General features: G+C 36.1%; 1 protein-coding gene and 1 non-coding gene across 2 annotated transcripts in view; one reads left to right on the top strand and one right to left on the bottom strand.

Annotated features, from left to right (window-relative positions):
* VCPIP1 (valosin containing protein interacting protein 1) overlaps window positions 1-5,603 on the top strand; it is a 28,926-nt gene extending 23,323 nt beyond the window's left edge. The window contains exon 3 of the mRNA XM_028533948.2: window positions 267-5,603. Coding sequence (XP_028389749.1) covers window positions 267-1,138 — 872 coding nt within the window. The 3' untranslated portion in view covers window positions 1,139-5,603. The remainder of the gene's footprint in view (window positions 1-266) is intronic.
* A 1,932-nt stretch (window positions 5,604-7,535) lies between these two features.
* Window positions 7,536-7,664, bottom strand: LOC114514952. The gene has a single exon (XR_003686169.1). It is a non-coding gene; the product is annotated as a small nucleolar RNA SNORA30/SNORA37 family (small nucleolar RNA).
* Between the last annotated feature and the right edge of the window lie 8,242 nt (window positions 7,665-15,906).

The following is a 15,906-nucleotide window of genomic DNA, read 5'->3' as shown; positions in this document are numbered from 1 at the left end:
AAAGGAGGATATGTTCTTACATAAGCCCAATGCAAAAATGGTATATTCTTTTAAACATCACCTGTGGTACCACTTTAAGGTCTGTCTCGATGTACTTTTTTGTAATAGTATTAAATTCTATTAATAAGTAAATTATTTTCTAATTAATTTGTTCTGAAAACCGTTATCTCTAAATTACTGAAAATTTACTATTGTACCTAAAATTGTCCTTACTGTACTTTTAAAGTAACATTTTAATATGTTAAATATCTTTTCTCCTTCTTTAGGTATGGCTGATGGCAAGCATTGTACTTTTCCACATCTGCCTGGCAAAACCTTTGTCTATAATGCTTCTGAAGATAGATTGGAGTTGTGTGTGGATGCTGCAGGACATTTCCCCATCGGTCCTGATGTTGAAGACTTAGTTAAAGAGGCTGTAAGTCAGGTTCGAGCAGAGGCTACTACAAGAAGTAGGGAATCCAGTCCCTCACATGGGCTATTGAAACTAGGTAGTGGTGGAGTAGTGAAAAAGAAATCTGAGCAACTTCATAATGTAACTGCCTTTCAGGGAAAAGGGCATTCTCTGGGAACTGCATCCAGTAACCCACAACTTGATCCAAGAGCTAGGGAAACTCCAGTTGTAAGGAAGCATAACACAGGGACAGACTTTAGTAATAGTTCGATTAAGACAGAGCCTTCTGTATTCACAGCTGCTCCTAGTAACAATGAGCTTATTCGAATAGCTCCTGGAGTAGCAACAATGAGAGACAGCAGGCAGCTTGATCCTGATTTGATTGAGGCCCAGCGAAAAAAATTGCAGGAAATGGTTTCTTCCATTCAGGCTTCAATGGACAAGCACTTGAGGGATCAAAGTACAGAGCAGTCACCATCTGATCTTCCTCAAAGGAAAGGAGAAGCTATGAGTTCATCTGTGAAGTCTGGGGGTCTTCAGACTGGCTTATCTGAATCTTTTTCTTTAACTGGTGGCACTGAAAATTTGAATACAGAAACAACTGGTAGCTGTGTGGCTGAGGCACTGGGAGCAGCGTTTGCCACAAGGTCAAAAGCACAAAAGGAAAATTCCGAAGAGGAACCTGAAGAGATGGATAGTCAAGATGCTGAGATGACAAACACAACTGAGCCAATGGATCACTCTTGATTTTATTAGAGGCTAATAAAGCAGAATGTTTATTGTGAATATGTAATATTTGTTGGCTGGGCCACAGAATTTGATTAGTCATTAAATATCTTGTACGTATATAATACAAAGATTATATCTTGTTATTCAGTGCATGATACAAGTGTGTGTTTGGCAATAGCTTCTAATATACTGCTGCCCAGGCTGGCTCTGAATTCCTATAAATTAGTTATTAGATCTGTTGAGATGAGTTTCTTCCATGTATGTGGTTCATTGGAAGTTCTTTGTAATTTTAATTCCATAAAAGTCTTAATGTTTCAAACATAAAAGTTCTTTTGCAAAATATGTTTGATTTCTGAAAAGGTCAGGACTGGGAGGGAATGAGACTTTGCTACTGTTGATGTCATCAAGATAACCATACCACTGTCGGAGATTTATATAAATTTGAAGGTTATTCGAACTAAATTGTATCTTAAAATTTGAAAAAGGATTTTATTAAACACTGGGATCCTGACATTTCTGTGAATGTAAACATTCATAGAGATAGGCATTCTTCATGAAAATATCTTGAGAATACAGTGTAATGATAAAACATTTTGCTGCTTTGAGCAAAGGATGGGGAAAATATCTGTTCTAGAATGATAAAGTCAGTGTGATTCAGTAATGTTGCTGTCTGAGCCAACACAGCCAGTTGTGTGCTCTGTTGTTGATAATATGTTACCATTATTTTTTGAATCCTGGCCTGGTCAAGTACCACCAAATTTTTTTTTATCTTGCAGAAAAGTTGATTGCAGAGTGTGGTAGAAAATACAAAAATAATGGTAGCAGTAGTTAATCTCTAATTTTCAGAGTTTGTCAGGTTCACAATTTTTAAATAAGAATTTATCTTTATGAATGAGTTACATTGTTCTACGATTTTGATCAGTGGTATTTAAGCTTGTATATGCTATGTGTCTTTGACCCCTTTTGAACCAGTTTTCCTTTTTTCTTCCAAGTCCATAAGATTTTCTTTTTTGTTGGCTTTACTTGGATTTGGATGCAAATTTTACTGCATCATACCCTGATCAACTGGGCATTTGCTTAAATAGTGTATTCATCAAATCTTTAGTGCCAGTTTCCTCAAGAAGCAGCTTTCAAGCTTATTCCTTAAAGGCAGAGAATGTTTATCCTGAGATTGGTATTGCACTATTTTATCCTATCTTGCAAATTTGTATTCTGAAATGTACATTTCAATCCATCTTTTTCCTATGTTCACTGAAATTAAGTTGAACTTGAATGGATGAAAGACAAAATATCTGTTAATACAATCTCTTATCTAGAGCATTCAAAGCCTGGCTGTCTCTGTTTGCACATGTAACAGATGCAGAACTGTGTTCGCATTCTAAGAAAATGTACATCAGAAAATATATTATCAGATATTTAAAAATCTTAACCTGTTGATTCATAAGGTACATAGTGCTTTAATTTGTGTTTCCAAATAAGAGAGGTTTTGGTTTCCTTTCTATGAAAGTATCTCTTGACTGAATCCACTTACTAAATGAACTAGTCCATTTTTGAATAAGGAAAGAATGGAGAATCTAGACATTTGCAGGTGATATCTGAGCAAGATAATATATTTGGGTTTTATCACATTCTCACATTTTAAAACCCCATTTTACATTTTATATCCGTTCTTCTAAATTTCAAGTATCTTTATATTTAAATAGCAGGAAAATGTAGAACTTTTATACTGTGTACTAGTTTTGCATAAAGAACTGCAGCTACCCAGCTACCAAATATTTCCCATTTAGTTAGTATAGGTGACTTCTGTGATTTAGACTAAAAATTATAAATATCACTAACCACTGTAGTTATTTTTGGCTTTTCAGCCACTGAAACATGCTTCCCCCTCCCTTTGAGTTTAAATACAAGAAAACTTTAACAAGCAAGTGCACTGCTTCCAGGTTCATGATATAATCTTTTCCTTTACAAATATCTTCTTCACCTGTGGCTTGGTATGTTTAGTTAGTAATTGGCAAATGTACTCTCATAGCATAAAGTAAGGCTATCAGAAACATTTTTTGTCCCTATTAAATACTTTAGTCAATTTAGTCAAATTAAAGTGTACCTATCTATGAACATTTAGAAGGGCTTCATCTCTGACAATACTATTAATTTCTCTCACCACAGCAATGCTATTTAGAAGCCCTAACTGGGTTAATTTAAATATAATAGTTTGGGTTCTCCTGTGATAAAGAATAAAAGGCTTAGTTCTGAGGATGATTAGATTTCTTGAAATTATTTTAAAGCTGCTGAAATTTGATTGAGGTAATTAATGGTTTTTGATAGGTCAGCCAGGTATCCTCTTTACAAAGGATTATAGAACAGAATTTAAGTTCTTAAATACTATTGTTTGTCCTTCAATATGGTTATCATAATCAAATGTAGGACTAGAGAATGATTATTTTTTAGTACTATTGTTTGTGGTCACTACAACTTTGAGTTCAGGCTAGAGATCATAAATCAGTTAAACTATTTTTTATCCCTAAATGTAACATTATAAACTATAATTCAGTCCTATAACTAAATTTGGTTTGCAGTGCTTCACTGAAAGTCAAAGTAAAATTGTAATTTTTTTCCTTCAGTAATCCATTTTATAGTTAATCACACCAAGTTTGAATTAACCCAAAGTACAGGTGGAATTGAAGATAGTGTATGTCTAGAATACTGGTAATGAGAAACTGGTTGAAATTGAAAAAAAAAAAAAAACAACAAGATAACTGCCAATATAAGCTAGAATGTAATGAAAATGGTTACTCAGGAACTAGTTAAAGGGCAAGCATAAGGTTCATTTCCCCTTCTTTCATTGTTTCAGATATTTTATTGGAAAATACTAGGATAATGACCTGAGAAACTTAGCAAATTTCTTTATATTTTCTGATAAGTTTTAGTTTGGTTTTACAATCAAGCCTATTGCTTGGAATCTGAAATGTATCTGTGATTCCAAGCCACAGGTCCTTATTGCCATTATTTTTTAGTATCTTCATTGGAAATGAGTAGACTTTTGCGTATGGCCTCTTATCTCAGGGAAGATCACTTGGTAGCAACTCATACTACTCATGACAGGTTTTTGAGAATTGTACTGACATCACATTAGCTACTAAATGCAAAGTTTATAAAAGTATTTTATGTAGTTACCTAGTAATACTGGCTGCTAATGGACATTTCTCTAAAAACTTAGACCTCACTAATAACTAATCTTTAGATATGAAATAAACTTGCAACTTCTGATTTGTCAATATAATGACAATATCATAATATGTTTATTTCAGAATACCAATATAGTTTAATCTTCATTTTTCAACACGAATATTAATTGGCCCGTACTTAAAATATGGCAGAGCAGACTTTGGGTTTGATGGTTCTCAAAACAAGGTTTTCATATTAAGATCTTCATAAAAGCCTTTGAAAAATCAGGTTAAACTCCATCTTAATGACCTTTTATAATAGTAGCAGTGAAGTAAATGCTCTGATTAAGTTGGGTAGACATGTCCTACATTTTAAGGTTTCATATAATTTAACAGAATTGTACAATGTCAAGGCCCTTCACAATTAACATGAAAAGTTAGTTTCTCAGTCCTGCCCGGTGTGGCTCAGTTGGTTGGATTATCATCTCATAACCTATATGTTTCGGGTTTGATTCCCTGATCCGGGCATGTATGGGAGGCAACCCATTGATGTTTCTCTCTCACATTGATGTTTCTCTCCCTTCCTCTCCTCTCTCTCTAAAAGCAATGACAAAATGTTCTTTGCTGAGGATTTTAAAAAAAGTTAATTTCTCAAACCAGAACTATTCACTTGAAAACATACCATAGTAGAATGTTTACTTAAGAAATAACAAAGGGGAGCTATATTCCCAATGTAAGGTTTATAGTTAATTGCAGGTTCTGTCATTCTTAATAATTCTTCAAGATGCTAAGTATTTCATACTTAATAATACTTAAATCATGGGAATTTTAACGTTTGTTCCAAAATAGCAGAAATTGTAAAAATTGTGAATTATTGGAGAAAATGCCATTTACTTGTATATCTGACATTTAATTTTTTAAATTATGGAGTATACATGCTTTTGTAGTATAATAATACAATATTCTCTTGTAAAAGAAAGGAAAACTAGTAAAAAAAGTTTTAGTTGATGTTATCTGCTTGTGAGTATCAATTACTTAGTATTTAAAATTTTAAGGTATTGCATACTTTTCTTTAGAATGCGCAAGTCCCTTCCTGAGCCTTTATGCCTGTGGTGGAGCAATAAAAAACTGAAGAGGTTATCAATATTTTCAGGTTTATCGACTTTAAGAATTAGTGCCAAGAGCTGAAGAGTCTACTTTTTGGAGGGAAATGCTATTGAGAATATGTAAAAATAAGTAGTAATAGTGTTAATATTTGGAAGATATAGCAAGTGCTTTAATGGCTCAATAAAACAGTATAGATGTTACATCATCCTTAAGGCACTGGCTGTTACCCATTATTTTCTGATTTTGTGATTGCTGTATATATTTCACTTGAGTAATAAATAATTGGTGATAGTTTATTATAACTGTATAGTGTTCTACAGCACACCTCACTGTACAGTATTTGTAGTTTTCTTTTGTATCAATAATAAAACAAAATAATACATACTGATTTCCCCCTCAACTTCTCCACACTAGCTTTTTAAAATAATTTTTTATTTAGTTCCCTGGAATTATACCTTAATATTATAATGTGTGAAAATATAGTTCTGTTATATGAAGGAATTCTTAGTGTAATAAAAGTTTTTTAAAAACGTCCTTAAGTGAGTTGTCATATAGGGGTGGTAATTTCTCCCCTTAAGGCAGATTTCAATGCAAAGGAAACAGACCCAATTAGAAAAGTAGCAAAATTTCTTTAGACATAACACATAAGTGGGTCATGTAATGCTTACTGAGTAAAAACAACACAAAGATGTTCTAATGAAGAAAACTTGATTTTGTACTCTTTTTTTTTAAAATGCTGGTTAACCCTGGCTGGTGTGGCTCAGTGGATTGAGTGCCAGCCTGCGAACCAAAGAGTTGCCAGTTCAGTTCCCAGTCAGGGCACATGCCTGGGTTGCGGGCCAGGTCCCCAGTAGGAGGTGTGAGAGAGGCAACGACACATTGATGTTTCTCTCCCTCTCTTACCCCCTCTAAAAAGTAAAATCTTTAAAAAAAGGGACTGGTTAGAGATAATGAAGAAATGGAAATATAGGAAATAGTACTAAATTACATTTGTATGGCTTAACAACATGATGTATTTACTTTTAAGTTTTAGTATATATGTTTACTATCAATTTTGTTAGAGTACACTGTTAGTAGTTAGGGCATAGCCTCAAACACCAGACTTAGTAGATCTGAGTCTTGGATCGCTTGTTGTGTGACCTCTGTACTTCAGTTTCTTTTCTGGGAGCATGATAATGACATCTACTGGCATGGCTGTGAGGATTAAATCACCTAATACAGATAATTAGAACAGTGCCTGACATACAGTAAACATTGGAATGTTTGCTATTATTATTTATATATCAAAATAATTCTGTAGTTAACATTTACATAGGATAAATCATATAGGACACATTTAAAGTGTTTTCATTACATTAAAACTATTTGTGGCATATAGTTAATGAACTGAAAACTGAATGGTTGTATGTACAGATTTTTATGCAGCAGCTTTACAACCACATGCAACTCACAATCTAGAGGACTGACAGCCTGTACTTTAACTTGTTTTGTGACCTAGGGAGCCTTTCAAAGCCTCCATTTCTTCTATAATCTTGTGGTTCAACAGTATTTTACCATCTTGTTCAGCTTGGTCATGTCATTGTGGTTTCACTTGCTGACAGCATAATGCTGATTAGACAAGTGACATGGGTGTGATCTTAAGTAAACTAAATATACAGTAAGTAGCTCTGCTTTATGCTTTGGCTACATTTGTTCCAGACTTGGGCTTGAGGTCTTGTACATGCATGCCACTGGTTACACACCATATAATTTAGAGCTGTCCCCTTCTCTTTTTCCACTAAGCGGTAGTACTAAGTGGCTAGTAATCAATGTATACCTTACATTGTGCTTCTAATTTGCATTTTAAGTTCATATTATTTAGTAATCTCATGGCAAATGATTTGCCTTTAACTTTAGTACATTAGTAAACTACAAATGTTATTAAATGTACTTTTGGTACAGCAGAGTGTTTAGAAAACAGCAGTATCTGAGAAAGCAGTCTGTAAAAGTTTCCTTTAAAATAGCCCTTGTTTTCCTTTTTAAAAGTTATTCTCAAAGCAATGCATATACATGGTTAAAAAATTCAGCTATAGAAAGACAACCAGCTCTTTATCTCAATTACTAAATTGACTATTTCTTTTTTTAAATTTATTTTAATTTTTTTTCTCTGTGCCACTGAGTGACAGCTGCCACTGGCACAGTCCCAGGGCAAGGATGCACTCACAGGTTTTCTTTCAGCACCAGCTACCAAATCCCAGCCCTGCTGCCTGGGGGAGGACCTGTGAAAGTGCTAATAAATCAACCATTTCTTTTTTAGCAGTTACCGCCATAACTTAAATGAGGTGCTTATAGGCCTAATCTCTTGGTTTATCCACTTTAGACAATACTTGATTTATCTACTATGAAATATGAGTTCCCTTGCCCTATATAGATTTTCTTTATATAAAATACTTAAGTCTCTATTGAGCCATTGATTTTACACATTATTTCTTAAATCTCTAGTATGTAAAATGAGAAAATAAGCATTTCTACATTTTCTAATATCCTTAATCTTATCACTCTACTTCCTTTTATTAGCTATACCATTACTTTTACATCATCAAGGTTTATGGTATTCAAACTATGTCCTATACTAGTAGTTGCTTTCAAAGGAATCTACGGTTCACCTAAACTGACAAACAGCTGAGGTGACCCCAAATTCAAATGAGAAGGGCTTTTTTTTTTTTTTCTGAGACAACAAGTTTGGAGCTTTCCCAAGGCAGATGTTGTAATTTAAATACATTTATATTAAGAATTGCTCAGGCAGCCAAGTGGAGGATACTTGGATTGAACAAGAGACTTGCTGTAACTGGGTGACAGATAAGAGCCTGAACTGACCCACTGGCAGTGGGGATGGAGAGAAGATAATAAGAGTAAAAAGGTCAACCTAGACTCAGGTTTTGACTTCAGAGGGTAGATGGTGGTGCTGCTAATTTGGGATAGGATCCAGTAGTAACTACAGATTGGTGGATAGGAAATGAGTTTGATTTGGGGACATGTTGAATTTGGGGTATTTCGTGCTTCCAGAGGGAGAGAATGAAGTTTAGGAGAGGAACTGGGATTGGAAGTCAAGATTTGCGAATCATAGGATATGACTGAAATTGTAAGAGTAGATGAGATTGCCTAGCAAGAGAGTGTAGAGTTAGAAGAAAGCTAAAAACGCAGTATAGGGGAATGCCAACACTTAAGGAACAGGTTTGCAAAGGAATTTGAGGAATGGAGTGTTGGGAACCGCCCTGCCTGTCTTCAGAAGCTGTAACCCTGCCATGGCTAAGGCTGAGTGAGCGACCTTTGAACCAGAAGCCAGTAAGGAGACAAAGTTTATCTTCCTGGCAGGGGCGGCTGCTTCTGCTTCTTTTACTTCACCTTGCCTGGCTCCCAATGCTTGTTTGGTTAGCCAATGACGGGTAAGATTCCCCAAGAGGGGGACAGGCACGATCACGAGGAGGCCCCAGGGAAGGACTTGGGGGCCTATAGCAAAAGGGAGTGATGGACCCTCGCCCCTCAGCTTTGACATAGTCTGGGTCCTCACTCTGTCCTCAAGAAGTCTCCTAATCTCTTGGCTGCCTTACTTCCCCTACCTGATTTAAGCCTGAAACAATGACAGAGGGTGGTACAGCCCTGTGCTGGAAAGGGCAGGTTCTCCGGGTGATCAGGCCTGAGAAAGAATATGTAAAATCCTGTGAAACCTGCTTTGTTTAAAATGCTCTCAGTTAAATGATAAGGGTCTGAGCAGGAAATGAGTTTGTTTCCCAAAGTTTTGTAGCCCTTTAGCTAACAGACCCTGACTCAGAATAAGCCCTCGTAGTTCTTTGTATGCTATCTAATCTTTGATCCTTACTGCCTGACAATGATTGATGATACAGCTTTACCTGTATTACTGTGTGCAAATTGAAACCTAATAAAAACCTGTCAAGGCAAGGGTCAGTGCGATCTCCTCTTGAGAGAGTAGCCGAGCTGTCCCTTTTCCTCCACAGGACTCGGTAGTCCATGTGAATTTATCTCATATCTCATCCATAACACCTCAGACACCGCGGGCCAGTACACGCGTCAGTGGAAATCAGGAAATGGCACAGAAAACAAAGGATGAAAGTTTCACGTAACAGGCAGTAATGGAGTCAAATGCTATAGAAAGTTCAGGTAAAATGAAGGTTGATTTCTTTCTTTAACATCTATTGAATTTAACACCCTATGGTGAGTTTTGCAGCCACAATTTCAATGGAATGGTAATGGTAATGGTTAGACTACCAGAGGACAGAAGACTAATTGGGTAGTGAAGTCAAGACAGCTTTGAAGAAATTTGACTAAAAGAGAAGAGGAAAGATAGCAGGTACTGGGTTATGGAAGGGATGGTTGAATGAATGGATAAATGTATTTAGATCAATATTTTTAACTCTCCTGGGGTCAATATCCCTTTCTAAATAATAATATATTCTGCTCCCTATACCCTATTAAAGTGAAATTCACAGATAACATACATGCAATTAAAAAAATCAATTTAATACTCTACCTATACTACAGAGAAACAGAAGAGATTTATAATAAAATCACTCAGATACAAGTAATCCAACTGACATATGTGTAGAATCACTATGGACTCAATAGCTACAAATACAGATAGGTATTGGTGGACTGTATTCACGTCTTAAAACCTTGAGTTTTGTTACCTTCAGAGGTGTGATTTTCTAAAATGGGTAAACAATTCTTGGTTAAGTCTGAACAAAATAAAAATATAATCTTCCCCTGGTTAACAGAGTAGCTGCATATTTGGAAATTATGTTTGAAAATGGTACAAAACCCCACAACTCTTGTGCACTCATGAAAAGGATTTGGTCCTAAGCTTAAATACATAGTCAGGTTTTTCACCTACATTACTGTCTGGATGAATACTTAATGAACTCCATAGAATTCTGCCTTGTGCAAGACCATTTCAAACATTGCTTGAGTCTTATGTTCCTAGAACCAGTACACTGAATGCCAGTACATGACCTTCAATAAACACGAAACCCCCTAAAATTTACCCAATTCACTATTCCCTTTGGGAATGCCTGGACATTCTGGGTCAGAAGAGAAGGAGAGGCTAAAACAAAACAAAACAAAACAAAACAAAAACCCAAGATAGATTATTGTCCCTGTTGAAGGTGATAAAATTGAGAGCAGAGGTTGAAAGCTTAGAATTTAAGAGAAGACACACACACATTCATATCTTGATGGATGTTGCATTACCCACAAATGAATGATAATCTTGCTTTAAGGATTTTTGTGGTATGATCATAAATTATTTCTCTTTTTCAATACCCTGAGTACCTTCTCTCCTAACTCGGAGTTCCTATCTTTCATTTGAACCATCATGTTAGTAGGCTCATTTACTGTAAAAAAAAAAAATTGAAATAAAGGCTACCTTTTAAACACTATGATAGATCAGTTCTTAAAGAGAAAGCACTATTATAGGCCAAAAATGTTGAACATTTCAGAGGTGTTACTAATTTCCTATTACTGCTGTAACAAATTAGCACAAATTTAGTGACTAAAACTATACAAAGTTTTATACTAAGCTCTGGAGGTCAAAAGTGCAAAAGGATCTCCTTGGGCTAAAATCTTTTGTTTTCTCAACTTATTTAGCTCCTAGAGGCTGCCTGAATTCCTTAGCTCATGACCCTTTCCTCCATTTTCAAAGCTAACAACATAGCATCTTCAAATCTCTCTCGATTCTTCTACTTTCTTCTTCCCTAAAGATTATGTTGGGTCCACCTGGATAATCCAAATGAAATCCTTGATCCAAGTCAAAAATCCTTAATTTAATTGCATCTGTGAAATTCCACTTGCCATTAAGGTAATATATTCACAGGTTCTTGGGATTAAGACATGGTCATCTTTAGGGGCCACTATTCTATCTGCCACCAAAGAGTAGAACAAGGGATATTCGGTTGATATAGGACCACTTTGAAACACTTCTTTTCCTTTTACAGTTTTCTTGCATTTCAACCAATCATTTTTACCATTAAAAGCCAAACTAAGAATTCTACAGTTGCTTATCTTTAAACAACTTGATTCCTATTTATATAATTTTCATCAATTTAAAATTAGCAACCAAAGGTAGAGATTAGTAAAATATATTGGTGGTGGAGAGTGGTTAAAGTGGACATTCATGTATCCAAGATATAGTTCTAAACCTGATTTTTTTTTTCTGGATTGAATACATCATACATGATTTCATCATTTCTGCCAAAGGATTATGCAGCATTATTGATGCTGAGCAAATTATGTAGTCTGGGGTCCACACCATAAGATGCACCTAGGTTTTAGAGGAGGAAAATAGAAAAAAAAATTGAAGCAAAAAGCGTGGTAAAAAAGTGCATCTTACAGTCCAAAAATATGGTATATAATGCGCTATTTCCTTCTAGGATTTTTCAGAAAAGTTTGGAGGTTAGCATCAACTCATTTTTTTAAATAAAAAAATAAACACGAACTCATGCTTTTATAAAAAGTCTAATATGACAAAAGTACACAGGGTAAAGTTAAAGCCTGCCCTGTTCCCATCTCATGCTTTTACAATGATAAAAGTTGTGAATATTACTTTTTTATTTTTAAAAATATACTTTATTGATTATGCTATTGCAGTTGTCCCATTTTCCCCCCTTCACTCTCCTCCACCATGTACACCCCCTCCCATCCACATTCTCCCCCTTTAGTTCATGTCCATGGGTCATACATATAAGTCCTTTGGCTTCTACATTTCCTATACTATTCTTACCCTCCCACTTTCTATTTTCTACCTACCATCTATGCTACTTATTCTTTGTACCTTTTCCCTCTCTCTCCCCCTCCCACTCCCTATTGCTAACCCTCCATGTGATCTCCATTTCTGTGTTTCTATTCCTGTTCTAGTTATTTGCTTAGTTTGTTCTTGTTTTAGGTGTGGTTGTTAATAACTGTGAGTTTGCTGTCATTTTATTGTTCATATGTTTTATCTTCTTTTTCTTAGATAAATCCCTTCAACATTTCATATAATAAGGGCTTGGTCCTGAGTGGCGTAGCTCAGAGGATTGAGTGCAGGCTGTGAACCACAGTGTCGCAGGTTCGATTCCCAGTCAGGGTAAATGCCTGGGTTGCAGGCCATGACCCCCAGCAACCACACACTGATATTTCTCTCTCTTTCACCTTCCCTTCCCTCTCTAAAAAATAAATAAATAAAATCTTTAAAAAAAATAAGGGCTTGGTGGTGATGAACTCCTTTAACTTGACCTATCTCAGAAGCACTTTATCTGCCCTTCCATTCTAAATGAAAGCTTTGCTAGATAGAGCAATCTTGGATATAGGTCCTTGCCTTTCATGACTTGAAATACTTCTTTCTAATCCCTTCTTGACTGTAAGGTCTCTTTTGAGAAATCAGCTGACAGTCTGATGAGAACTCCTTTGTAGGTGACTGTCTCCTTTTCTCTTGCTGCTGCTAGGATTCTCTCCATTTTAATCTTGGGTAATGTAATTATGATGTGCCTTGGTGTGTCCTTGGGTCCAACTTCTTTGGGACTCTCTGAGCTTCCTGGACTTTCTGGAAGTCTATTTCCTTTGCCAGATTGGGGAAGTTCTTTATTATTTATTCAAATAACTTTTCCACTTGTTGCTCTTCCTCTTCCCCTTCTGGTACCCCTATAATTTGGATGTTGGAATGTTTAAAGATGTCCTGGAGGTTCCTAAGCTTCTCATTTTTTTGAATTCTTGTTTCTTTATTGTTTTCTGGTTGGATGTTTTTTCTGGTTTGATGTTTTCTGGTCCACGCCATTGATTGAATCCCAGTTTTCTTCCCGTCACTATTGGTTCCCTGTGCATTTTCCTTTGTTTCATTTAGTGTAGCCTTCATTTTTTCATCTAATTTGCAACCAAATTCAACCAAGTCTGTGAGCATCCTGATTACCAGTGTTTTCAACTGTGCATCTGATAGGTTGGCTATCTTTTTGTTGCTTAGTTGTATTTTTTCTGGACCTTTGATCTGTTCTTTCATTTGGGCGTTTTTTTTTTTTTTTTTTTTTTTTTTTGTCTTGATGAGCCTGTTGTGTAGTGAGGGATAGAGCCTTAGGTGTTCATCAGGGCGGGGTAGCCTATATTGTTGCGTTGTGACATTGTATGTGGGGAGGGGTCCGAGAGGGAACCATGGCGCTTGCTCCTCTCTCTGCTGGATTTCAGTCACTTTCCCCACTTCCCACAAGCAGATTGGGCCCTTCTGGTGCTGATTCTGGGTGGGTGGGCTTGTGTACATTCTAGAACCCTGTGGGTCTTTCCAATGAACTCTCCTGTGAGGCTGGAAGTTTCTCCTGCTGCTGCAAACCCCACAGGTGTTTTTAATCAGTGGTTGGAGGTTTTATTTCCCCTCACTGGGGCCCTGGGTTGCACAGTCCATCCTGCTCCCCATTTGTTTCTCCTGGTTTATCTGTGGGACCTCCCAGTCCTCAATCCACCACCTTGTTGGGTCTGCCCACTGCTGCCTTGCTGGCCAGCTGCAACATTGCATGCCTTTGCTCCACAATCTGCTGCCTCACTGGGTCCACAGCCACCACCTTGCCCACCCCATCCTTGAGCAACCGCCTAGCCTCCTAGCCGGAGTCCTCTCTGCCCAGCTGCCTGTCTATGCCCCTCCTACCAGTCTGGATGGATGTGTCTTAACTCCTTCGTTGTTGGACTTCCATACAGTTCGGTTTTCTATCAGTTCTGGTTGTTTTTTGTTTTTAAATTGTTGTCCTTTTGGTTGTGCAAAGAGGCAAAGCATGTCTACCTATGCTTCCATCTCAGTTGTGAATATTACTTAAGACGAATGCATATGAAGCACCTAGGAGAGCCTATAAATGTAACAGCCATTTGATGGCATTACCTTAATATTAAATTACACTGCTTTTACTGTTGGCATAATTGTTCTTTCCTGCTGATGAACCATTTAAACTAGTTTCACAATGTAAATGCCTCCAAACTGGGGTTCTAATGGAATACACTAGTATAAGCATTCAAACACATCTTCCTTGCTTGTATTGAATTCCTTTTTAAGATAAAATGTCTGTCAAAGGATATATCCATATTTATGGCTTTTGCTCAGTACTGCTTTCCAAAGGATTATACCAGTTTCAATACTATTATTTAAACTTTGTTGGCAGGATTTACAAAAATTTTGCTACCTTAGTAGTCATAAAATGGTATTTTTGTCTTGACGCACCTGTTGCGTAGTGACAGATTAAAAATCCATTTTAATCTGTACTTTCTGTGTCTTCATAAGCATAAATATTTATGTACTTGTTTATTATTTGTCTTTTCCCCCATTCATTCTACAGTTATTGTATTTACTGAGCATCTGGGTTTATCACTATTCTAGAGACTGGAGTCTAGCAATTAATAGAAGAGACAAAAATCTACTTATGGGGTTGGTTGTTACAGGTCTATTGAAAGTATAGTCTTTTAGGTACCATATTAAACTAGCTTAAGCTTTTCAAACCAACATAACCAAACCCTGGGAATATTTGGCCTTTGCAGGAGGATGAGAAGTAGGTGCAGCCACGTGAAGAATGAGCAAGGTGCACCTTCTTGCTCATTTATTTACTACTAATAAAGCTACGTATTTAAAGATTTGGAGTAAGAAGGTAAAATAGTATACATAACTTTAAAATCAGTTTATAATTAAAAACTTGAGAAGCATTAATGGACTATTCAAAACAACTCTCTGGGGTTAAGGAGTATGACTATCCCTTTAAGTGTTTTCAGTTTTTGGTGATTACAAATAAAAAGCCATCATAAACATTTGCATTGTAGGAAACTATTTGCTTAGCATCTTCATCTTCACCAAACTTGTATAGTCAGTGTTTTTTCCCTCATTCTAAGAGCTATGTAGCAGTATCTCAGTGTGGTTTTTATTTGCATTTCGCTAATGATTGATGATGTGGAGCATCTTTTTACATGGTTTATTTGCCATTTGTGTATCTTCTTTGGTAAAGTGTCTGTTCTAAATTTTTTCCCTCCATTGTTCTTTTTTCTCATTAGTGAGTCTTGAGAGTTCTTTATATACTCTGAATATAACTTTATTAAATATATTGCTAAAAAAACTCCCAGGTTATGATATATTTGAATATGTGTATTCAAACAACTGTGAACGACCTTAGTTAAAACTCCGCACTTTGTCTTTATAAGTGACTTATATGAATTTGCAGTTTCTCTGAAAAACTTTTTCTCTACCTCTAAAATGAGAATAATTTAGTTTACTGTCAAAATCTAAAATACCTGCCTTCAGGCTTGAAAAAGGTACTCTATATGAAACTGACTTAGCCTAAAATACAGCAGAAATTCTGTTTCCTGTTAGGATATTAAATAATCAGAGAAATGTATGACTCAGGAGTAAATAAAACACTGTCTTCAAGTGACATTACTTTCTAAATTAGGTTAAACAAAAAGTGAACCAGCAACTCAGTATGGAATGATTTAAAATAAAAGCTGTATGCCTTCCTTCCCAGAAGCCTCGAG

The sequence above is a fragment of the Phyllostomus discolor genome, chromosome 7, assembly GCF_004126475.2.
Source record: "Phyllostomus discolor isolate MPI-MPIP mPhyDis1 chromosome 7, mPhyDis1.pri.v3, whole genome shotgun sequence".
In the NCBI taxonomy this organism is placed as follows: Eukaryota; Metazoa; Chordata; class Mammalia; order Chiroptera; family Phyllostomidae; genus Phyllostomus; species Phyllostomus discolor.
Note: the sequence above shows the minus strand (reverse complement) of the source record. Positions and strands in the feature narration are given on the sequence as shown.